Raw genomic sequence first — 26,094 nt, 5'->3', positions numbered from 1 at the left:
AGTCTAAGATAGTCAAAAACAGGTAATGGCTTAAGTTTTGATGTTTTTGACGCAACTTTTTGAAAAGTATTTGTATTTGGCCTGTGCTTGTTATCCATTTCGCAAAATTCGGTTCTTCCCAATGAAAACTAAATGCATTTATGCGTGATTTGCGCTTTCGCAGACTGTTTTTGGCTTCTCACTCTTTGTTTTTGAAAAATATTGCAAATAATTTTGTGCATTAATTGATGATTTTTGTGTTAAATCAACAAAAGAAAACTTACCTTCTCAAAAATAGGATTTTGTAACTATCACTGATACAACCCACAGTTAGTATTCAAAGTTTGTACTTTAACTGAAAACAACTGCTATTTCCTCGGTAAAATAAAGTGGCTATAATATTTGAAAAAATTATTTTTTTGGACAGCTATGAAATGGTAACGAGAAAACTCTTGATCTCGTCATATGTCTTTACATTGCAATGAATAAGAACTGCATTTGCGCTGCCTATATCTCCTCTAAACACTTATTTTGACTTTGTGATCTCAAGCAGAGAGCATATTTGAGTTGTAATTTCAAACAGTGTCAAAGCATAGGTGAAACTGCAAAGTGATGACTTTGAAGCCTAGATTTTTTAACATCGTTTTGATGTCAATGTAGAATAAAGTAATAGAAAAAATTTTCGGTATTCTTAGCAATTTTGTTTAAACGAGCTGCTTTTTGATCCATGTTAGTTTCTCTATAGAGTTCTTTGGAAATGCTATCACATGTTAAATATGGATGTATTCTAATGATGAAGGGAGACTATTGTATGACACATACTATTTTATATATATAATAATATATTATATATAAATATGTGTGTGTGTGTTTGGACAAACGCACATACATGTATACATATATATATATATATATATATATATATATTTATATATATATATATATATACATATATAATAATTTATTACATATTTATTAATTGCTTTCCTATGAGACAAATTTCAAAATTAATCATTGTTTCAATTGAAAGCCAATTTTTTGATTACTACCAATTGATTCAGATGCTAAGATCTTTTTATTTGTATTTGAATGTTTCTATTCATTTTACAATCCTGCTTTCATTTGTTTTTCATCCTTTTAATTGGTCTGATTTTTATCACTCTGTTCTTCGCTAATAGTTTTACCGTTGTTGGAACTTAAGTTGTTATGAAATGGTTCATGACTTTTGGTAGGGTTTCGTTTTCTATGAAAACGATGATATCACAAAATTATTTCGAGTATTGCCAGGTGCTGGATTTTGGTTTTTTTACATATTGGTTTCAATAAAAAAAATTGTCAAGCATAAACCTTTCTAATCGGCGTATTTTTCTTTTTTTTTGGTTAATTATCCAGGATTAATCTTTTTGCGAACATCGCGTGATTTTTCCATTTTTTTGAAAATTGTTTTCCTTCAAATTGCGCTTTGTTTTTCAAAAGCATTAAAACTCCATCAATTGCTTATTCTAAGATGAAGCATGATTGAAGAATCTTTTGTTTCACTTTGTCTCTGTTTTTAAAACTCTGACTCTTTTTTACGCAATTTAGCTTCCTTTTCAATTAAACTTTTGTCAAAAAGATTGTTTTTTTTCTGGGTCAAGCTGGTGAAAATTTTTGAGCACTGCACTTTAACATGCTCAGAGAACATTAATAAACTTAAACAGTTCTTTTTATCTGAATCAAATTTGGTCGAAAGTTTTGCAAGTTTCCCGCTATGCTAAGTCGATTTAACCTAAAATTGCTCATTTCAGCGCCACTATAGGCCATTTTTTGATGGTTTTAATAAAACTGTTAAGACTTGAGAATGTTTTTGTTTCAGCCTTGAAGTGATACTACAATTTGTGTCATCAGGATATGAATAATATAGGCGATGTTTTTTTTAGGTGAGGCCACCAGGTTTTCTTCTTCTTTTTTGTGGTTTCAATGAGCGGTCAAAATGGAGCAGTTATTTCAATTAATTTTGAGTAATCATTGAAACAACATAGTGTGCAGCCTGAATGTCTAAACTTTAGGTAGGCAAACAAGGAATTGTTTACTGAACAGATTTTCGGTTTTTATTGCAATTTTGTCATAACGTGCTGCAAAATAAAGAGTGCTATTATTGTTTTATTTATTGTGGAGCAATGCTATAAAAGACGACAGGATTTCTCTAACGGTGCATATAAGTAACTGTTATCTGCGATCAGTTAACGACTAATATTTTTAATGACGTTGGGACAATGTGATTTCAATTATTATTTGGTCAGTTTTTAAGTCTTGGACCAAAAATTTATTAACTGTATCTTCTTATCTTTTGAGCTGATTACCGGAGATCCAGTTAATTTTCCAATGGAGGAATATAAAAAAGTCTACGCGAGGTAGCTTAAATGGAGTCTTCAGTTACGGGATTTTGATTTATACAGCTATGAGAAATTGTTTTGAAAAATATTATGTTTTTTGTCTGTACTCGATGTTTTTTTGTCTGTACTCGTTGCTGTTATTTTTCACTGCTTGAATACTGCGAGGTCTACTTTTTTTCAAAGAATCGAGCCAGAAATTAAATTACATAAAGTTTTCAATTCAGAGCTATTGTTTTTTTACTTAGTTTTTTCACAAACTTTTTCTGGGATTTCGTATTTTTGCCCCATCCCTGTTGTTTTCTTCTGATGAGTTGTGACATATTCTTATTAATGAAAAATCAAATCCGCTCTCTGGTGAAAATTAGGGAAACTTTTTTACCTGAGTTTTTATCTAATTGTTTCTACAGTTTACTACTCTGTGTTAAAAACTGGATTTTTGATTGTTTGCCATAATTGATACTTCATTTGAACCCTCATGTGGCTTTTAGTTCACTTAGTTTGTTCAGTTAAGAATTTCAGTTAAATACAAAGAGAATATATATCTTCATTTTTTTGTTTATAATGTTGCTTCTTCATGTCTTCTTCTACTTTTCCCAACGTAATTTTTGTTTCTCTGTTGACTAAAAGAATTAGAAAATAGTGTTAGTTTTCTGAAACAATATTTGTTGTGAAATGGTTAAGTTAATTATACGGTTATGTGTTCCATGTACACTGACGACAAAGTTTTCTATAAAATTTCGAGTAACGCCATATACTCACTTTCCTAAGGCTTTTTGTGATTGAATTTCTCTGAGCAATTTGGTGCGTTCTTCCTGAGTTTGCATAAATATATTCTCCTCATAATTATTTGATTGGCTTTTACAATTTTAACAGCTCTGGGTTTTGGAGAAAAAAGATTATCTTCAAATGTTCAAAAATTTTCATTTGTTTTTTCTCTCATGTAGGGTCACACACTTTGTTGACCATCAAAAACTGTTTATACTGTAAAAATGTTGATAGTCATCTCATGACTTTTTCGTGTCTTTGGGAAAATTTGTGAGGTGTCCTGCTAGTTTTAATTCTTTTTTTGTCTTTTCAATTCCTGGTGTTCCTCAATTTTTGTTATGACCGCTTGATCAGGCGCCAAGAATTCAAAAAGCGGCTATTATATTTTTTATACAACTGAGCAACTGAATTGCTGCGCTTGACCTTACATTTTTTTGGCATTCAAAATTAGGTTTTAGAATAATTTTCTGACAAGTTTTTTTTAGAACGCATGACTTGCCTCACTCAGTAAAAAGAACTCTGCGCCCACTTAATAATGGATCGAAATTGAGAATGCCAAGTCTGTTTTAAATAAAACATTTTTCGTTCAACAGAGAGACTTGTAAAAGATCAGTCCTTGAAATTTGATTTGATTACTGCGGAAATTTTATTCAGATTTTCTTGCTGCTTGCCAGAATTATATATTTACTTGATATTTTGAAGCTGCTTGAGAGACTGCATGAGCTCAATTTCGATTTTTGGGATAAAATGGTTTACTCAGGTAATTCTTTCAATTTTAGTGAGAAAAAATTGTTTCTGGTTTACACGTCGCTCCTGATTTTAGGATTCATTGTCAATTATTCTGTATTATATTGAATTTGCATCTTTGCTTGATTTGGTAGAAATTTAAGAGCCAACAATGCTGGTGAGTGGGGTCGGAACGCACAATACGAACCTCCGTGATATAACTTTCATTAACATTCTATATATATATATATATATATATATATATATATATATATATATATATTAAACGTTAACGTATTATACCTTAACGTATTAAATCATAAGAGCAGCTCGCGTCTTGAGTTTCACGATGCCTTCTGTGCACATTTGATAAAATCCGGGTCGAAGTTTTTTTGGTGATTATTTGTAAGAATTGCGGTGATTGCGGTGAATGCGGTGAAAAAAATATTTCACCGCATCTCACCGCATTTCTTACAAATATTCAACGCAAAATTCAGCGCATTTCTTACAAAAATTCACCGCATTCGTTTTCAACGTTTACTTAAATTCACAAGAAATATGATAGCCGTCCCTGACAGTTGGCGCAGCGGAATAAGGAGTTGAAAACATGCAGGAGGTAAGAGGTTCGAACTCGTGTATGGACGTGTCTTTTTTGTAAGAATACCGAGAGCGCGGTGAATATAAATAATTCACCGCGATTCACCGCATTCACCGCATATAGATGTAAGAAATATGCGGTGAAAATTATTTTTTTTCACCGCATTTCTTACAAAAATAACAAATTTCTTACCTCGACCCGGAAAACTTGCTCAAATTTTGCTGATAGTCTGATAATAGCCGGGGTTCGATTAATTGCGTGACCGCAATACTTAGCTTACTTGATATATACGTTTGGAAAGTTTTAAAGAATACTAGAAAGTTACACGTTTTTCTTTCAATAGATCTGATGACATCAATTTCCTTCCAAAAATTAAACCTGAACTTTTGCACGGAAGATTGAGTTTTGGTTACAGTTTTCACCCCATTAGTAGCATTTTCTTAATTTCTGCAGGGGTCGCTTAGTAAATCGTTGATGACATAACGAGGTTAATGAGTTGTGACAGTTTAAATGATCTCCCGTGTTTTCCCCTGTTGTTGCTACTATACCAAGTCAGTATTCCTAACTACGATTGAGGCGTGGCTTTATCGCAAAATAGTATTTCCTCAAAGCCCATAATCCTGTCTCACTTTTCTCAGCATGTGTGTGTTTATTTGCTCGTGAAACAATTACGCGACAAGTGATCTGAGATAAGGAAACAATTGTGGCGAATTTTCCCTAAATTTCATTACTTCCACCAGTGGTACCCCAATAAATTATTGAAAAAGTTATTGAAAATGGGGGGAAGCTATTGAGTAAGTATTGAAAATTGAAGGAAGTTATTGATAAGTTGTTGGAAAAACGAATTCATGAAGCCTTAAGGCACAGTGATCTGTATGCTGTACGTGTTTGTATGTGTACATGTTTTGACTCGCCGTCTGAGACTATTACAGCACAGTCTGGTTTTCCACATTTTCACAGGAAACACTTTCCTTGACTTCCAAGGACTGAATGAATTCAACATTTGGTGGATTTTTCCTAACTAACTCTATCCCGTTATTGTCGTTTGCATTCAACTGGAAAATAGTTAACAAATAAAGTGATAAAATGTGTAGATATCTCAAAATCGCAAAAACGTTTTGACCACTTGAAATGTTTGTGTATTTGTATTTGTTGCTTTAAAGCGTCTAACGTGAACAAATTTAAGCTGCGATTAGAGAAAATATTTATTCAAAATTATTTGTCTCTGTTTTTATATTTTTGTGGGAGCTACGCAAATCAAAGTTATACGGTACCAAATTTGTAAACAAACAAACAAACTGACAATTCAGTTCTGATCAAAATGAGCTAAGATTTCCAAAATTTAAAAGCGCTTTTTTATTGGCAATCTTTCTTTCCACCTTTTTGATATTCAAATGTTTATAAACTTGAAAGTGTATACATATTTCCTTTGAATTAAGCACTAAAAATTGAAAAATCTGGCTTTACAGTCGTCAAAGCGTAAAAGGTCGCCTTAATAGCCGTTGAAACTGTATCAGAATCAATTAAAATCAACAAAAATTGAGGACAAAAAGTAGACAAACAAAATTACGCATCCTTCGTTTGTTGTATAAACAAAAATGCTTCAAAATTTGCGCATAGATTGTGGTTGATTTTAACATTTCAAATTTAGATTCAGAGCTTTTAAATTTTCCCCCAAAAATCAAAAGAATCATTTCTATTGTAGTAATTATCACCTGTTTTTGCTGCCCTTTAATTAGAGACAGCATTAGCATTAATTTTAATGCTCTATGTTTCGAATTTTAAAATGGTACTTTTTATTCAAAATGAGCATCGTTCGCGCTTCAGAAATGATTCCTTTCTGTGCGTTTTTAATGGTTTTTGAGAAAGAAGAGCACAAGTGAGTTCTTTAATTGCCTATTTTTACGCCGTATGTATTACAGCTTCAAAATTGTTTCCTTTATGTTACCTGGAAATGAAAGAGAGAAGAGCGAATATAAAAAGTGTATAAAATAGTCAGATTTAGTTCTGCTTTCAGTCCAATTTAGACTTGAATGGGCCATCGATTCGTCCCTCATTGAGTCTTTGTTATTCAAGGCTTATTACACAATCTGTGCCCTTTTGACAGTATTGTCTTGTGCAATTTCATACTCAATTCCTCCAGGCTGTTTATGTTGTATAATCTTTCATTTTATAGCGTTTTGCGCTGTGTATTGTGCCCAATTTTCAAATATTTTCCCCCCAAAACCCACTTAGTCTATGCTTTTTATCAACCCGTGAAAAAACCCTTATCCTTTTTTATTTGTGAAATATTAGCTTGTTTTTGATACCAAATATACACGCGACTTACCCTTTTGTGTGAAAATTAAAACGTCACTCATTTATCTATAGCGCTTTGTTTTTGTTTTTCAAAAGAAAGCCCCTATGCTCAACTTTGTTCTCGTTAACCTGAATTAGATCTGTGTGATAACTATAACTGTTCACGTTTTGTATCAAGTGTGTCGGTTTAAGCCCGGGATTAATAAACCGGGAATCCCTTTACGTTTCCTCAATTGAGATTGTTATTCGCGGCGACAAAATTGGGAAAAGTGATGATTATGGCTAGGAAGTAAGTTAGGGATACCAGCTACCCCAAACAGGAAATGGTGCTCCTTAGTTTAACTACAGAATTGACGTATTATCCCCTGCTAATACCCATATAATCCCCACTAATCAACCAATTTCACCATTTTCCACGCTTTTTCAAAACACAAGACTCAAAGCTCAAATTGGTTTTTTGTTCATGTAGCTGCGAGATAAACAACCAGCACGGTAAGGGTGTTTACAGCGATAGAAACCCTACATTTTGCAACACTTAAAAACGAAACCTGCCCATGACAATAAAAATTGTACCGAAAGTTGCTGATTCAGTGACACAATAAGAGCTTCTTATCAACCGTTTTCTTATTTTAAGACGTGGTTTTTGTTATTTTTGCAAGATAAATAACGACATTTTGTCCCAAAAAAAGTAAAAAGAAAAATATCAAGTTTACATCAATTTTTCTTTTACTCCGCATAACAGGAGAAAACGGATATTTTACCCGCTTGCTCTTGTGAAGACTTTTATTATTGACTTTTCGCCCCTCCCCGACCCCTTTTGGTATATCAATTTCTATAACTGAAGGAGAAAATGTAAATTAAATTTCACACTTTGAGAAAGAAATTTCATTTGACCACATGATATGCTTCTCTCCTTTCAAAAGATTACTTCCCTATAGTTCTTCAATTTCCCATTGGAGTGTAGGATAACTTGTCTTTACAATATTCCTTACTATGGCATTATTCAATTTGTACAGTAAACAAATTACTATGTTCTTATGATTCCCAGTTCAGTATGATTATTTGGATTATGAAAAGAGTTATTACCGATTGCGTTCGTTCTCCATGTCGCGAGCAAAAGACGTATTCTTGAAATAGGTCATCGACTGCTGTTTTCTAGAACACTTCAGGTCGCAAGAAGAAATGTTAATCGCGATTTGTATCCTGATCTTATAACTTTGTTGTTGTTTATTTGATTGATTGATTGGTTGACAATCAACTTTTCATGATGCTAGAGTACCAGGCAACCATAAGTGCCGATGAGATTTACGAGACACGTGTTTTCATCGAGTTCCACAAAATAGGTTAGTGACCTGCGAATTACCGCTTATCTTACAAAATTTTCCGCTTTCACCGCTTATCTTACATAATTTTGCGTTGAATGGCGTTGACACCTTGACCCGGGTATAAAATTATAAATACTTCATCTAATTTCATTACAAGACACTTAACAGATTTTGAAAGAGGACAAACAACAAGCTAATGTTCGCTTATGTGGTCAGGTGTCGAGAGAAAGTTCTCAACCTATTAATTGAAATGTTTGAAGCTTGATTAACCATAATTCGACAAAACTAAGGAAATCTCAACCACAAATCGCAAACAAAGAGAATCGAGGCATAATGTTCCCATGACACTTCAACATCAAAATTCCATATCGATCTCATAAGTGAGCCCAAAAATGACCCAAACAGAAACATGGTCACATAGATACCATGCTCGGTTTCAGGCCATAGATACCGTGAATTCGTCACCATTACTTGGCCAAGGTCGGATCAATCGAATAAAATTACTCGATTTCTTTTTACTTTTCATCATGACCACTGTTTTAATATAAGAATTATAAGCTTATGTGGAAACTAGTCACAATCAGCCAAATTAGTTCAAATTTGATCTGACAGCTCAATTTGATTCAGTATTGGATGGATCCACAATCGGATACTGCGATGAGTGTTTTTGCGGCTAGCGCGAAAGATATCGACAAAACTTTGTGACTATTTTCCAACCTATAAGTCACTAGTTCCCATAGGTCACCTTTTCCAGCGTTAAAGTATCTAAAAAAATCAGGTATTGTCAATTGGATTGAAATGAAAAAAGGCCATCCCTTTTCTTTCAATCTCCTATAATTTAACCCTGATTTTTCGACGTCCAAATAAAACACCTCAATTACTTAAACCCCACTTTGTTTCACCTCGAATGAGTTAATATTCCAGAAATTGAACAAAATTGAGTCTACATAAATTCAAATAAGTCCACTACCAGACGAACCACAAATAAAATATTTATTATTGTAGTAAGTTAAATAATTGCAATTATAGAAAGGACTGTATAAAAAATCTCTAAATTGTTTTTTCAACAAACAAAAATTTTTGATTGTGGTTACTTAGCTTACTTTTAATTTTGAAACAGAGAAATTGTGCATTTTTCCAGATTTGGTCTAGATGGAGTCTGTTAAGCGTTTCAATTTGGCCCGGAAGGTCTGATCATACTCTTTTTATAGTCTGGACAATGGTCTGAATTTGGGTCTGATCATAAGCGCACTATAGTCTGGACAAAGGTCTGGGTTCGGTCTGATCAGAGGACTTTTTGGTCTGGAAAGTCTAATCAGAGATCATTTTGGTCTGGAAGGTCTGATCAGAGGTAACTTTGGCCTGGAAAGTCTGATCAGAGGTCATTTCAGTCTGGATAGTCTGATCATAGCTCAATTTGGGTCTGGACCTAAACCTGGGCTGCAGCTTAGTCTCATTAATGAATTCTCTCTAGTGAAGCAAAAATTATTCTCTGTAAGAGATTTACAATTTTACGAATGGTTTTATGACTTCGCCAATACGGTTTTTCATAAAAGCTTTGTGATTTTTTTTATATCCGCTCCTATTTTTGTTCCTTTTGGTGTCTTGCCACATAATTACCGTAATGACAGATAAAATTCCCATTGTTATCAATTGGATTCCCAATTGAAGATATAAAATCCTTTCAGTGAGTAGTATTTGGTTTAATTTGTCTGAATGTGTCGCTTCTCTTATGAGCATGTAACTTATTCTTAATAATGACAAGTCTAACCTCCTTTCTATGAAGTATGAGTCAATTTTATGCTTTTAGTTATAAGCTAATGGTTTTATTAACTTTGAGCATATCTATTTTCAAAAACTTTTTTGTCTGCTTGTGTAACTTAGTCGCAATAATGAAATGTCCATTTCTTTTTGGAGCAATCATTAATCTCTCTAATGGTTTTATATTTTAATTGAATGTTTGAGGATTTCGATGTTATGACTTTTCCCAAAAATTTTAATTATTTTTGATTATGTTAAAAAATTGTGGCTTTTTTGTTCTCGTTTCACGCAGCCGCTCCTTTATCATGTCCCATGTGCGTGCCGCCTTTTGTTTGTGTTGTCTTTTTGTCTAGTTATTTGAAGTTATAATGTGGCATTGTCTAATTCATATAATGGTTTGTGTTCGTCAAATTTTTCGTACTCGTACATAAAATTGTTTTTGAACTTTTAATTTTTTGAAGTTTTCCGTCTGTTCTGCGTTTGAGGGACAATTAAGTTAAAGCTGTATATCTTTGGCATTGGAACGTTATGTGCTAATGCACATCAGCGAACCTCCTTGTCTTATTATTTCACAATTTTTCCTCTACGTAATTGTTCGAAAAAAGTAAACAAACTCACAGTGAGTTGTTTCATATAAAATTGTTGTATTCTTTTTTATCATATTTTATCGAGCTAATGTTTAAAAAATTTAAAAATGACTTTAAAAAGGCTGTAAAACTTAAAATGACTTTAAAAAGGCTTTCAAATTTTAAATTTAAAAAGGCTGTAAAACTTTTTGGTTCTTCATAAGAATTAACTTGTTTAAAAAGAAAGGTCTGTTTCAATTCCTTAGTGTCGCAATTATTTGTTACAGTCTTAATTTTTTTTTTGCTTAATGAGAATGATTAACTTGGTTCATTAAAGTTAAGATGTGTTATAAAATATAACTGAATTTACAAAATTGTGTTTTTGCTTGATTATTAATGTTGCGGCTGCTCAAGAATCTCAGCGGAACCGATATATCACAGCCTGGTTCTCGAGTTTTACGCCGGCCTGGTTCTTCACTGGGTTCGATTGACTAACGATCTCGCTGAAATAATTAGTCGCTCGGCCGTATTAAAGGACTGTAACTTTATTTTTGTTGATTGAAGTTAAGAAAATCCTTAGTGATAGTCTATGTTCAATCTCGTGCTGAAGTTTGTGAGGCTTCAGCCAGTAGCTAGTAATGTTGCAAACTTCTCGTTAAGTAGGCTCAACTAACTTATAACTCGCAAGATCTTAAGATCTAGCAAACTTAACAAAAAGACTAAAGTTGTTAAAGAATCAAATTTTAGTCTGTCTGAGAGCCAACTGCTCTTTGTAACAGTTTCTAATGGTTCTAAATACAATATGGTTACACTAATCAGACAATTGGGTTAAAGTAAATAATCCGCTAAATATCATTTATAACATCATTGTCACTGATCTCTGATTGGTTAATCGAATAAAGTGATTTAAGTCAATGTTTACATAGTAAATGTCAAATTACCGCACTATTTGCTTTTGTTGACATAAGCACTGATGGTACATACGTAACTCTAAATGCCTCAAATGTATGACAAATGACCTTTAATAAACACTTAAGGGATCATAGAATTAACAATTTAGCAAAATTAACAATAAATGACAAAATATCCAAAAATGCACTTTTTGCACCATATAAGTGCTAATAGCATCACTTGTAGGTATGATGCAAGGATGTTCGTTGGGTCCATGGATAGCTTAGGGGTTACCCTAACCGTGTGCTAAAACCTTGGGTTGCTCAGGTTTTCCCTTCCCAAAATCGGGGGGGGGGGGTGGACAAATTTTCGGTCCCAACTTGTAAAAATTTTCAGTTTTGACCTTTTTTGAGTTTTGGCAAAATTTCAAGTTTCTGAGTTTTGATTTCATTTCTGTTGGTCTGATGGCTCATGCTTCTGTTCACTAGTGGCGCCAACATCGCCGGCCCTGTTTTCGATCTCGGAAACACCATCGTAGAAGACTGGCGCCGATTTCACCACCGGCCTGTTGAATTCGCCATGTGCCATCTTGACTCTCGCTGATCGTACGACGCCATCGTTGCCTTTGAAGACTTGGATGACTCGTCCCATCTTGTACTCACATCGTTTCACTGACTCGTCTACCATCCAAACAAGTTCTCCTTCTTTCAGGTTTCTCACATGTTCCTTTGACCACTTTGACCTCTGATTCCATTGTGGAAGATATTCACGAGTCCATCTCTTCCAGATCATGTCCGCATATGCTTGAGCCGTTTTGAATGATTTTTTGAGATCATGGTAGCGTTCACTGGATGGCATAAATGGTGCACTTGCGTTTTCTCGTCCTAGCAGGAAGTGATTGGGTGTAAGAGCTGTCAAATCCTCTGGATCGTCACTTACTGCTGTCAGGGGTCTTGCGTTGAGAGTTTGCTCTACAAGACACATTGTTGTGCTGAGTACCTCGTCAGTGAGGCTTCTGTTGTCCAAGATTGCAATCATGACCTTCTTGCAACTTTGAACCAGTCTTTCCCAGATTCCACCAAAGTGAGGAGCTCCGGGAGGGTTGAATTTCCAAACAATCTTTTTCTGTGCTAAGTCACTTTCAATCTTAGCTTTGTCCCATTCGTCCATGAATGCTTTGAGTTCCTTGGCTGCTCCAACGAAGTTAGTGCCGTTGTCGCTGATGATGGTACTTGGGTAGCCACGTCGTGCGATGAATCTTGTCACTGCCGCTAGACATGACTCGGTGTCCAATGACTGTGCAACTTCGATGTGTACTGGTCTGGTTGTCAGACAAGTGAAGAGGCAGCACCATCTCTTCAATGTACGTCGTAGGAACTTCACTTTTATGGGTCCGAAGTAGTCAACTCCGGTATGGGTGAATGGGAACACATGTTCATCAAGTCGTTCTCGTGGTAGATCCGCCATCGGTGGGTGAATGGGGTTGGCGTTCCTGTGTCTGCATTTGATACATCTCGACTTGATTTTTCTTAATGCATTTCTCAGTCCGATGATCCAGTATTCTTGTTGGAGCATGTTCCTCACATATTCTGTGCCCTCATGTAGGTTGTCTCGATGTGCTTTCTCCAACAGAAGCTGTACAACTGGATGTTTCGCGGTTAACAATATTGGGTGTTTTGCATTGTAGTCCAGGTTTGAATGCTTCAGTCGGCCTTTCACTCTAATTGTTCCATCTTCCTCTATGAAGGGTGACAATTTGGCAATGTTTAAAACTTTGGAGATTTCTTTGCTGTTTGATATAGACTTCGAAACATTCGGGAAGCTTTCGTTTTGAACAAATCGAAACAGTATTTGCTCTGCTTGATGAATCTCGTCTGCTTTGAGGGGACCCTTCTGTTTTGTCTTGAACCTCATGCAATAGGCAATAAAGTTTCTAATTCGTTTGAAGGAACTGTATCGTCTCCAGTCAAATAGTTGCTCTAGTTTTGTTTCTGTTGCTACAGTACTCGTAACTTGCTCAGGTTCGAGTTCGTTCACTTGGCACCACGGCTTTGGCCACTTTTCTTCATCTGCCTGAAGCCATGCCGGCCCGTTTAGCCATGCGGACTCCTTGAGGCCTTCGATGGACATTCCTCGGGTTCCGATGTCGGCAGGGTTTTCAACACCTTTGACGTGTCTCCATTGATCCATCGATGAGTTTTCCAGTATTTCAGCTGCTCTGTTTGCAACGAATACTTGTTGTTTCTTGTGCGCTGCCTGTAGCCACTGTAGCACTGTTGATGAGTCGGTCCAATGATAGATTTTGCCGATTTTGACATCATGTTCATTGAGTACCTGCCTTCTGAGACGAACTCCGTAGACTGCGGCTTGAAGTTCTAATTTCGGTACCGTCATATGTCTGATGGGTGCCACACGGCATTTCCCTATTACATATGTCAGTTTAAGCGTTGCTTCATCTTGCAGATATGCCACGATGCACATCGTTTCCTCTGATGCATCTGTAAAAATGTGAAGTCTCAAATTTGAACATCCGTTTTCGAAATAAAGTCGATTTATCGACATCGTCCTTATTTCTCTCAACTCAGAGCACCAATCACTGAACAGTTTTGAGTGTTCTGCTGACAACTCTTTGTCCCATGCTTGTCCCATTTCTGCCCAAATGCTTTTGAGAAGAAATCGCATTCGTATGGTGAAAGGTGAACATATTCCAAGTGAGTCGAACACTGCTGAGACAAAGGATAGGACAATTCTCTGAGTTATTTTCGCTGGAACTTCTTGCTCAGTTCCACGACAGACAATGAGACTGTCTGTGTCCACATTCCAGTTGAGTCCTAGGATTGAAGATGATTGTGGTTCTGCTTCGAAAGTTTTCACAACTTTCGTTGATCTGTCTGTCTCTGGAATGTGTGACTTGACTTCTTCGTCACTTGCTATCCATTTCGTCAACTTGAAACCACCTTTGATGAGGATGTCTCTGACTTTCTGATAAATTTCAATCGCTTCTTGAGGTGTTCTGACTGACTTGAGGAAGTCGTCCATGTAGAAGTTTCGCTGAACCACTTTGACAAGATTTTCGTCGTTGACTGCATTATCTTTCGCCACTTGGTGCAAGGCGTAATTTGCACAAGTCGGCGAGCTTTTCGCCCCAAAAACGTGTCGTGTGTACTCGTAGACTTCTATCCTCCGCTCTGGATCTTCTCTCCAGAGGAATCGTAAACATCGGCTGTCATCTTTTGGGACAGCTACTTGAAGAAACATTGCTTCTATGTCGACTGATAAGGCTATTTGGTGTTCTCGGAAGCGAAAGATGATTCCGATCAAACTCTGCAGCAGGTCTGGCCCAGGTAGAAGTTTGTCGTTTAGGGCTACACCTTGATACTTCGCTGCTGCGTTGCACACTCTTCTGACTTTTTCGGGTTTGTGCGGGTTTATGACAGGATGATGTGGTAAATACCATTGCAGTTTGTCTTTGGTTTCATTCAGTTCAGCTTGATCTACTTTCCGAACGTATCCAGCGTTGACATCTGTGTCAATGGTTTCTTGGTAGCGCTTCTTTAGCGCCTCGTCTTTCTGTAGGCGTCGTTCTAAGGACTTGAGTTGCCCCATTGCAGAGTAGAAGTTGTTTGGTAACTTCACTTCGTCCTCTCGCCACAGAAGTCCAACTTCGTATCTTTCACCATTGAATCGTGTTGTTTTTTCCAACGTCTTGATTGCTCGTTGTTCTTCTTTCGAATGTCCAGTGACATCGCAGTTTGAAGCATAGGACTCGATATTCCACCACTTACTCAACTGGTTTGCTAATTTGTCATCTGCAATTGATGTTGCTGTTGTGGCAAGAGTTGCTGCTTGCTTCGCTGGTAGGGGTCCACTTAAAGCCCAACCGATCTTTGATTTCACTGCCCATGGTGCAGTTTTGTCTTCTGACTTCTTGAATTCAAAAGGGTGATGAATGTCGTAGCAATCTTGTCCAAGAATCACTTGAACATCATTTAGATTGTAGCTTTGATCTGGCAAGTTCCTCAGATGTGGGTAACGGTCTTTCAATTCTTGCAACTCTACAATCTGGTCACCCAATTTCAGTTTTTCGTGTACGTAGAACTGCACTGTTGTCATTGGTCGAGACTTCTCATGCGCTGAAACAGCTATTGGCACTATTTCAGTCTTTACATCCTGTGATCCATGGATCCCTGCTACTGATAGAGATGCTTTTCTGCCTTGGAGATGGAGTTTTGACACCACTGATTTGTCCACAAACGAGATTGAGGATCCTGAATCACACATTGCTAGTACATTTAGGCTTAAGTCTCTGTTAGTCAGCTTGATTCGTACCACTGGAAGTCCTCCTTGGGTGATGTTAGTTGCTACTGCCGTTGTAGCATCTGAGACATTCCTTGTAGTCTCCTTCTTCGGTAGTTCGCTGTGCAAAAGCCTGTTGTGCCGCCTTCCACAGCTGGGTACGCTGCAGGTCCTGCTTCTGCAGTCCTTCGACATATGACCTGGTTTCAAGCAATTGAAACACAGTCGGAACTTCTGGACATGCTCTCGTCGTTCATTTACTTTCAGTGACTTAAACTTTTCACACGTCCAAATAGGATGTTGCCCGTCTTTGAAGGGCCATTCGAAATTCTTGGGTTTGCTTGACTCTTCAGCGTTTGAAGCAAAGGTACTCGTCTTCGGTTTATCACGGCTTTGAAATTTGTTTCTGTCAAACGACGAGTTTGTCTGTGCTAACAAATTCTCATGAATTGTAGCTTTGGAGGCAAGCCACTCTTTGAAAATAATCAGGTTACCTCTCAGTAGTCGACGATCTTGCATATACTGCAACCACTGTTCTCTCAGTTGCGGAGAAAGTTTTCTGGTTGTCGAACTTAGCACTGCTTCTGCTTCTAGGTCTGATGTGTATCCAAGTTGGGTCAAGGTGTTCACCACATTTGTAACCACATTTGCGAATTTGACAATGCTCGTAGAATCGTCATGTCGAACTGGAGGATGAGTTAGTATTTTCCTGAATTGCGCGTTGACGATGAAATCTGATCTTCCATACTTCTCACAGAGTATATCCCAAGCATGATAGTATGATTGCGAGCTGAATCCCATTCCCGATATTGCTGCTTTTGCTTGACCCGTGAGACTGGTCTTGAGGTATTGCATCTTTTCTGTATCGCTGATTGGCTTTTGATGAACAACAACATCAAAAAGACCTGACCACTCTGGCCACTCCAGAGGATCTCCTGAAAACTCAGTCAGTTTTAGTTTTGGCAAGCCGCTGGCACCACTGCTTGGTACTGGTTGGTAGATCACTTGGGGAGTGGTGTGATTCATTGTGCTCCTGTTTCTGCTCTCGGCAGACCTGTTCCGAAAGTTGTTATTGGGACTCTGACTCCTGTTTCTGTATTGAACTGCTGACGTTCGCTGCTGCTGAAATGTCGTCCTTGTCAACGGCGGTGCTGGTGGGTCCGTTACTCTAATTGATTTACGGACTTCTGGTTTCTTGAGAATGCTCGGTTCTGTTAGTTGGGTTGAGAAAAGCCTTTCGCCTGGGTGGAACAGTGGGGTAGTTTTCGGGTAGGTGCTGAAACGTTTGTCAGCTCTGTCCTTAGTGACATTCGTTGGAGGGTCGATAACAACATTTGGAGATAGTGGTCGTTGAGGGACAGACTGTTGAGCCCCTGCTTCTGCCCACCTCTCTATTCTTTCTTGATTTCGTTTTGATCCAACACTTTCTATCTCATCTGCCACTGATCCGGATGCTCTTGAGCTTCCTTTGGTCAGCTCAAGTTTCAGACGTCTTTGTTCTTCTTCTTCCTCTGCTTTCCTTCTTTCGTTTTCAAGAGCTCGCTCATGCTGTCGAAAACGCAGTTCGTCTTCTTGCTGTTGCATCCTCAGACGTAACTCTTGCTCTTGTTGCTGCTGTTGCTGTTGTAAACGTAACTCTTCTTGCTGGCGACGAAGTTCTATTTCCTCACGCTCTTGCTCTAACTCCAACTGGCGCTCTCGCAGTCGTTGCTCTGTTTCTTTCTTTGCTCTTAGGTTTTCGAGCTCCATTTCTTCAATCTGTCGCCTTCTCGATGATCGCGAGTTGGCGATACTGGGTTGCTTTCTGTTTCCATGTGTAGCAGAACGCTTGGAAGAGACCTCGGCGTTCTCCTCAGCATTTTCTATTGCTCCATTACCTGTATCAATTACAGTTTCGTCGTTTGGGTCTTTGTCACCAGCCGATGTAGTTGACACTAAAGATGTTTGATTTCCACAATCCTTGCTGAACCTGTACTGGTTGATCAGGTCTTGATATTGACTTCTCGTTTTACTGAAATTCGCAAACCCATCGGGACAACCTTCTGTATTCAATATTCGAAGAGCTTCTGCGTAAATTTCATCTAGCTTTTCTAATAATCGTTCCATCTGATCACACAGTATCTGTCTTTCGGAGTCGCTTAAATTTTCTGATTTCAATTTCTTTTCGAGTTCTCCCAATTCGTGCTCAAATAGATTAGCATCTTTCCATAATTTGTACCATCGCAATGTGTATTTCCGGTAATCGACGACTACTGCGCGACAATCTTCAATATCTTGGAGATCTGTTATTTTGTCAACTACCCATCTCAAAACTTTTTTCTTTTCTTCTAACATACGCTTGGTGTCATTGTCAAAGTTTTCAAAATACTTTGGTTTTAATACTAACCTCTGCTGTTGTCGGTTGTCTTCCAAGTCGTCGTACGTCCTGAAGAAACATCGATAAGCACTTTCGGCTGTCATTGTTTTGTTTTGTGTTAGGTAGCCTTCAAGCTTGTTTAGGTGTCTGGAGAAGGACTTGAGTAGGTCAGCTTGCTCTTTCTCTAACGTCTTGAGTTGACCACTCGCCTTCCAATCAGCTGTCTTCCAGTGTCTGTTGGGACTTTTGCTGGCCATCGTTGCTGATTTTGTTTTGGTCCACCAGGTTGAATCGAAGATTCCTTTCTGTTCGTGTCACTGCTGTTGATGTTGTCCGGGTCGGCGGACCAAATGTTGCGGCTGCTCAAGAATCTCAGCGGAACCGATATATCACAGCCTGGTTCTCGAGTTTTACGCCGGCCTGGTTCTTCACTGGGTTCGATTGACTAACGATCTCGCTGAAATAATTAGTCGCTCGGCCGTATTAAAGGACTGTAACTTTATTTTTGTTGATTGAAGTTAAGAAAATCCTTAGTGATAGTCTATGTTCAATCTCGTGCTGAAGTTTGTGAGGCTTCAACCAGTAGCTAGTAATGTTGCAAACTTCTCGTTAAGTAGGCTCAACTAACTTATAACTCGCAAGATCTTAAGATCTAGCAAACTTAACAAAAAGACTAAAGTTGTTAAAGAATCAAATTTTAGTCTGTCTGAGAGCCAACTGCTCTTTGTAACAGTTTCTAATGGTTCTAAATACAATATGGTTACACTATTCAGACAATTGGGTTAAAGTAAATAATCCGCTAAATATCATTTATAACATCATTGTCACTGATCTCTGATTGGTTAATCGAATAAAGTGATTTAAGTCAATGTTTACATAGTAAATGTCAAATTACCGCACTATTTGCTTTTGTTGACATAAGCACTGATGGTACATACGTAACTCTAAATGCCTCAAATGTATGACAAATGACCTTTAATAAACACTTAAGGGATCATAGAATTAACAATTTAGCAAAATTAACAATAAATGACAAAATATCCAAAAATGCACTTTTTGCACCATATAAGTGCTAATAGCATCACTTGTAGGTATGATGCAAGGATGTTCGTTGGGTCCATGGATAGCTTAGGGGTTACCCTAACCGTGTGCTGAAACCTTGGGTTGCTCAGGTTTTCCCTTCCCAAAATCGGGGGGGGGGTGGACAAATTTTCGGTCCCAACTTGTAAAAATTTTCAGTTTTGACCTTTTTTGAGTTTTGGCAAAATTTCAAGTTTCTGAGTTTTGATTTCATTTCTGTTGGTCTGATGGCTCATGCTTCTGTTCACTAGTGGCGCCAACAATTAAGATCTATGTTTGTTTTTTTTCTAGCAGACAGATTTCAATATCTTTACAATCTTTATAAATATACTTACGAAAAATGGAAATTTGTTGTGTGAAAACCATTTTTAGAATACTTTTTGTTAAGTGCGTAAAACGCTGAAGGCAGAAAAAATTGGTTGGCAGATTAGGCTAGGAAATTATTTGAAATGTTGTATCCTTGATATGTTATTGCTTTGATACGGCAATCTATATATAACTAAAATTCTGATTCTTTCATCAAATAATTGTGAATGTTTAGGTCTTAGTTTTTTTCTTTGCCAAAAATTTTGACATCGAATATTTTATACGTTGCTAAGTTTGAGATGATGTTTTGCTCTACTTCAAAAGTTTAACTTCTGATCTCTTCTAGAAAAATTTCGAGGATGAGAGGAGGTCTGCCGTCGCACGTTACCGGGCTTCTTTGTTTATGTATAGATTATTATTTCTTCATACTCAGCTCTCACTGGTACAGACCGCGTCAGTATTAAGTAATTCAATAACCAGTTACGTTTTTTGAAAAGATAAATTGCCGTCTATACCCATCGTGTTAAATGTTACCAATCAAAAGTAACATAAATTTGCAAATACTAATTAATGCTATGTAAAATCAAAGAACGTCATATTTCCTCGCTCTAATTGTTCCGACCCCTCTTGAGGGGGAAGGAACTATATACTCAAATGGGTTTTTTTTGTTCAGTCAATTTTGGCCGATCGATATATTCATCGTAGAGAGTTGAGACTGGTATCATTAGAAAGATTGTCCAGCGTAGAATATGGAATTAAAAAGATTTTTTTAATTTTCCTTTTTTTTTTCAAGGAGTTATCGAGGTTTAAATTTAGAGAAAATAGAGTGAATTCCGGTGAGATTTTATTCACATTTTCCGGAATTTTTGACTAAAACTTGCCAATTTTGCTAAAATTTGTTAATTTTCTTTGAGAAAATGTTCTTGATTTTTATTTGTAAAGACAAAAAGACTTTATTGTAGGCTATTTTTATTAATTTATTTGTCGAAAGTTCTGGCTAAATATTTCAAAATTAAGACTTTTTCATCAAAAACAGCGCGAAATAAGTTTCTTTAGTCCAGTTTGATTAAATTTACAGGAAGTACAGACCCAAACACCACTAACAAAATCTTTTTTGACTCGAATTTGGGCTTTTTCTAATTCAAATTCCGTTGAGAATGCTCTTTAATTCAAATTTTGCCGTTTTCTGCTAAATTTATTCTTTGATCATCAAAAACACAGCATCTATTTTTGAGTTTTTTTACTAACAAAACATCAATATCTAGAACATTCGAATAATTGAGTGTTTCTAATAGACGAAGAACAGTAGCAGGGGTTGTTTTGGACCAATCTTCGACTGGTATCATCCAAAAATAATTCGGATTGTAATCAGTCGGTCTTTTTATATAAAAAAAATCGATCATTTCTACATTAATTACAAAACAGAACATATCAAACCAAAGCTCACGAATGATAGGTTGCATTGGATTTCTAAATAGCTCCACATTGCTGTATCTATTTGATTACTTGAAAGCTTATGGTTGTTTTGACTTTTAAAAGTAATTGATTTTAAATAAATAATGACTTATTGAACTTTGCTCTATTTTTCTTAATTTGGTCAACTTGTAGCATATTGTCACCAATGAAAGAATGCTTCTTCTTTCTATTGAAAAAAAATTCAATTGTTATTGCGGTTTTACGCCTTAAGTTTTATTTTTCGAGCTTTGATATTACTAGATTTCACATTTTTTAAAGATTTTTAGGTATTGCACATTTTTGCACGTTTTCTAGTTTTGTCACATTATCACGTTATTGACAGTTTATATATCACCTTATTGTCTTTTAAATAAGGCACAACTGATAAAATTAAAATCCTTGAAGATATAGATTTTGAATTTAACGGCTTCGACACTACTTTCTCGAAGAATTGATTTGAATTTTTTAAATTTTGTCTTTAACTGTCCTTTTTAATTTGCCTTTTTAGTGGAATAAAAAACTTCCAGTACAATGACCCGGTTTCTTTAGTTTCTTTAGCTTTTCATGGAAGAATAGATGATTCGATATTCTGATATTAGTAGATAGCTGATGGATTTCATGACTCTGAAAACAATTGTTTTATAAATTAAAAAGAGACTTTATCTTCGCAACTTCGCTCCATTTCTTGTCTGTTTGTTATCTAGTCTCGTTAATTACAAACCAAATATGACAATATTATTGTCAGCAGAAAGTTTCAGGAGGGATTGGTGTCACATAATCTAAAGTTTTTAAAGAATTCGTTGACTTTAATGGCTTCGACACGGAAAAAAAGTAAATTAATTTTTGATTTTTGTCATGTTTGACGTTATTTTTGTAGACGTAAGACATATTCTGGATAATTTCAATTCACAAGGGCTTGTTTGGGAAGAATAAACGAACCTTTTTAATTATATCATTCTGTAATTAATGGCATTCATGTCTTAGGAAATAATTTTTTCGAAAAAACATTAAAGTGTTACCTAATTTTGCATTTTTTCTTTTTTATCTACTTGTTATCTAGCTTCATTAATGAGAGGTTATTTAATACATTATCGGTGCTCGGAGAAAGTGCAATCAAACATATTTTGTGTGCCATAGTATGATTTTACGGTTTCGAAAGGGTTTTCTGCCAAGCTTCAATTGAATTTTTGTTTGTGGTCTATTTCTTGTTCTTTATGAAACTGCATAAAAAACAGAATACCAGCCGTTCTTAATTCATTCTATAGAGGAATTGGTAATCGTACACCTTTAGGATATTTTAGTTGATTTCTGATGGTTGTCATTACTTTGAAATTATTTTTTTAAAAAAAATAATCGAAATTTACAACTTTACTGTTTTTGTTCTTTATTGTCTAATTGTTACCAGGCCTTTTTTTAGTAGTCCCATATCTTTTCTGGCGAATCAAAAGTTATTTTGTTGAATATTAGTTTTATCTGAAGCTATTTTGACTTTCTTATTAAATTTTTGTTTTTTAAAACGGACATGAAGTTTTTGATGTAAAGAATTTTTGTTGTTGTGGTTTTTTGATTTTGCTGTTCGTCTTTACTCGCTTTCTTAAAATTTGCACATCTCATCAATCTATTGCACCATTATTCACTCAACCACTGAGCTATTTACTTTGGAGGCCATCTTTTCGTTCATACACCAATTTTAAAAAAAATTGAATTTTTGGGTTTTCCTATGTTCCTCATTTGGTAGACAATCATGCCAAAATCGTGGATGAGCGGGGTCTGAACCTTATGTGCAATTGCACATTACCGAGTCGCCTTGTTTTTTCTTTAGTTTTTGATATAGCGGACGTTCTAACATCCTTTCATTTGTCTCGACAGACAGTAAAAGCGCCTTAGTACGGTCATGAATGTTATCAACTCAAATATTTAGAGAACATTGACGCTTTGAGGCAATATAATCTCATTCTGTGAGTTTTTACACCAGGTTAAATGGTATTAAATTAGTTTCATTCCAGTGTTTTGTTATTTATGTTTCATTGCTCTAAGGCTGTACTTGGGAAGATCAAAAGATTGAAATTTAATAACCGGAAGGCATTCTGTTTCCCCTGCAAGGTATAACTTTGTAATCTGAGTTTAAGCGGCTAGTTTTCCCGATTTCACAGAACGCGAAAATGGGGTTTGCGGACCAACATATCGCATGCCCTTCAAAAATATAACATTTTGACCTTTGTAGCAATGTTCCACGTTTTGCTTTCAGCTAAAAAGTAAACACACAGATAAAATTCTCGCTCAGAATTTGTAACCCTAAACATAAAAAAGCTGCTTGCCTAATGACCATTACGAGCAAAAATATGTGATTAGTAGTTACGTTCTGCATTTCACAAAATTTGAATTTTTTGAAGTGAAATGATACCGAAGTGAAGCGAAGGGTACCGGCAGATAAGACTAAGACACTCTTATCAACCTTGATTACTAAAATGAGAGATTAAGCTGCAATTAATTGAAAACTAATTGGGCCATTTTGCGGAATGCACTTCCGGAAAAAATGCATTTTGCGGTGGAAAGTAGATTCAACTTTTCAACTTCTAGTGACAAAAATGTCCATATAGGGCACTATCCTTTCATCCGCAAAGTTTATAAGTACGTTTCAGACGTACAATGTATTAAGATAGGAAAAATGAACTCTGGTTACAAAAATAAGTAAATATACTCCAAATTTGGTACCGGTAGACGCTTTTAATGCACTTCTATAGCGGTTTTGTTGAGGATCTTTTACTTAATCACTAACAGGCAATTTCATACACATGGTTATTTTATCAATTTTACACAACTATTATAAAGCTAAGCAAAAATGATTGGGTGAATTTTGAAAAAAAACATAGTGCTAGAATTACTAACGATTTGATCCATATCGCACATACATTGAAAATTCTTATGCCTAGAAATGTCGGGTTCTAATCAGTTAAATTTATTTCATTGCTACTAATTAGTTTGGGGGCAAGGAGCTTTATAGTAATCAGACTTTTTTGTTGCTCCAATATTCATCTATTAAATTCTTTTGCGGAGAGACAAAAATTGATTAAATCTGATAACCCCTGAAAAACTCACTTAACAAGACATCTTAGTTTTTCGATTTCGCAAAGAAATACTGAGGTTTACAATTGTAAAATTTTTCACGATGAAATTGTTGAAAAAAAACTCTGTAAACCCTATAAAGTTCTTTTATAGAACGTTGGGCAATTAACAAATATTCTGTGAACACATCGGACAAATTTCAGCAGAAAAACTGAGAACAAAAAATGCTTAATTTACTGTTTGATGATATTATTACCCCCGCCATGCCCTCATTTTCGACAAAATGTGAATTTGGCCACATAGAGATAGAGCCATCTCGTTATGGCGGATATCTTAATACATATTTCTTAGATGCTAGAAACAAGAAACTGACGTTATTATTGATCAGTGAAATTTGAATAAAGAATATTACGAAAGCCTGTTTTTTATTTGGTCAGTTTTGGCGGATCGATATCTTTTGTGGAGACAGAAGCATAGTAAAATGTAAACTCTGATTATTTCAAAAAATTTTTAGAATCTGTTTTGATTCAGACCGCAATCAGGACACAAAGTTTTCATGACGTGATTTTTTAGATTTTTATTCAGTTAGTGCTCAAGATACTAATTTAAAAAAGTATTCCTCTACCATTTTTTTTGTTACAAAGTATATAACGTTGGAAATGTGAACGGATTTTTGACTAATGATTAGATCCAATCACATGAAGCAAAAATCAAAAACAAAATCAGTTTTCCTAAAGTTGTTTGTGACTTTTTCAAACCCCACAACATTACGTAGACCGTTGTCGGTATACCGTTGTAGATTTATTGACGACTGACAGTTTTGTTTTTAACAATCCATAACAATCAAAGCGCACAGCATCATTGTCAGTTTCGAAGGAAGGCATTAACAAGCCATTTTTAAGTTTAAAATGAGGTACCGCAAAATTTTACTTCTAATCATATATTAGTTTCCTCTGTTTATGGAAATGAAGGTTACAGAAATTTGATCATTTAAGTCGGAACTAACATTTACATAGCTTTTTGAGCGCATGATTTTTTTATTACAATTGCGTAAAAACTTTGCCAAAGAACTCAGCATGTTTCTCTTGCTTCGTAAGTTTTTGCTGCTTTTATTTATTTTGATATTAGAAACTTGTTTTTATTGTTTTTTATTATCATCTGCTTTAATTGTTTAGTTCTTCCTTTTTAATATACTGTATTAGCCAAAATAGTATGACAAATAATATTAGTCATTTTACCTATATCATTCAAATTTCTATTGAAATAAGATCAAGTTGTCTTCCCGGAATTGAGTCTCAGAGCATTTCAGCGCTGAAGCACACATTTCAAGTTTAAACACTTAATACAGTTCTGAAACATTGCATCTCCAGATTAAATTAGGTTTCTTTATGTGCAGTTTTCTTCATTATGATTACATTGAGGTCATGGAGTTAGCCCAGGCTAAACATATCCTGTACAGTCTGCAGAATACTTACACCCCAAAATTAAGTCTGAGCATAATAATGTAGTACATTTGTAGTTTATAACTGGTAATTACTATAGTAGTATACACACTACCTATATATGAGCTAATTTGTAGGCAATTATCACAAAGCCCATTTAGCTGAGTGGTTACGCCTTGCTACGCAAACTAAATGTTAAATGTGCCCACGCGGAAGTTCGAATCGCATTAAAATCAAACCTTGTTGGCGGAAGTTAAGCTGAACATACAATTTTTCATGCGGTAAATTTTACTCAAAAATCAAGACTGGCCCGTCTAAAATGGGACAAGAACAGAGTACTGGTCATTCTAAAAAAACAAAATGTCTCTATACTGATTAAGCGCTGATTTACTCTGCCACCAACCTCCGGGTTGTTCTTAATAAAATTAAATTTTTTTTCCAAATGAGGCCTCGTATCTTCATTTTTATCAGTCTTATTGTTTTGTTGATATCCGACTCTTCCGTTTTCTTTTTAATTGAGTTTGAATGTATATAGCATGTTGATCACACTGCTTTTCAAGAATCCTACAAAATTTAACCGAAAATCGGAAAAAAAGTTCACTTTTCGTTGTTGTCTATGGGAATTTTTTTTTGACCGACTATAACCTGAATTTTCTTGGATTAAATTGGATGCCCATTCATGACTTTTCTGTTCTTCATGTCTTCCGAATAGGTATCATAATTCGAACTTGAAGATAGTCAGACAATGAATGGAAAGTTTTATGTGTCTCCAAATGTTTTACAGTTTTAGTTTGTAAGGAAAAAATATT

General features: G+C 35.8%; 1 protein-coding gene across 4 annotated transcripts in view; it reads left to right on the top strand.

Annotated features, from left to right (window-relative positions):
- Positions 1-5,559: 5,559 nt before the first annotated feature.
- LOC142336120 (uncharacterized) overlaps positions 5,560-26,094 on the top strand; it is a 72,304-nt gene continuing 51,769 nt past the window's right edge. For 3 of the 4 annotated variants that reach the window (XR_012758892.1, XR_012758891.1, XM_075384670.1), the window contains exon 1: positions 5,571-8,084. Coding sequence is in view for 2 of the 4 variants with exons in the window: in XM_075384670.1 (XP_075240785.1) it covers positions 8,006-8,084 (79 nt within the window). In the remaining 2 variants the exon portion in view is untranslated. Of the gene's footprint in view, positions 8,085-26,094 lie in introns of all 4 variants that reach the window. The other variant, XM_075384671.1, reaches the window with a different exon arrangement.

This window comes from Convolutriloba macropyga, chromosome 3 (assembly GCF_964194025.1).
Source record: "Convolutriloba macropyga chromosome 3, txConMacr16.3, whole genome shotgun sequence".
Classification (NCBI taxonomy): Eukaryota; Metazoa; Xenacoelomorpha; order Acoela; family Convolutidae; genus Convolutriloba; species Convolutriloba macropyga.
This window is presented reverse-complemented; position numbering and strand designations above follow the sequence as displayed.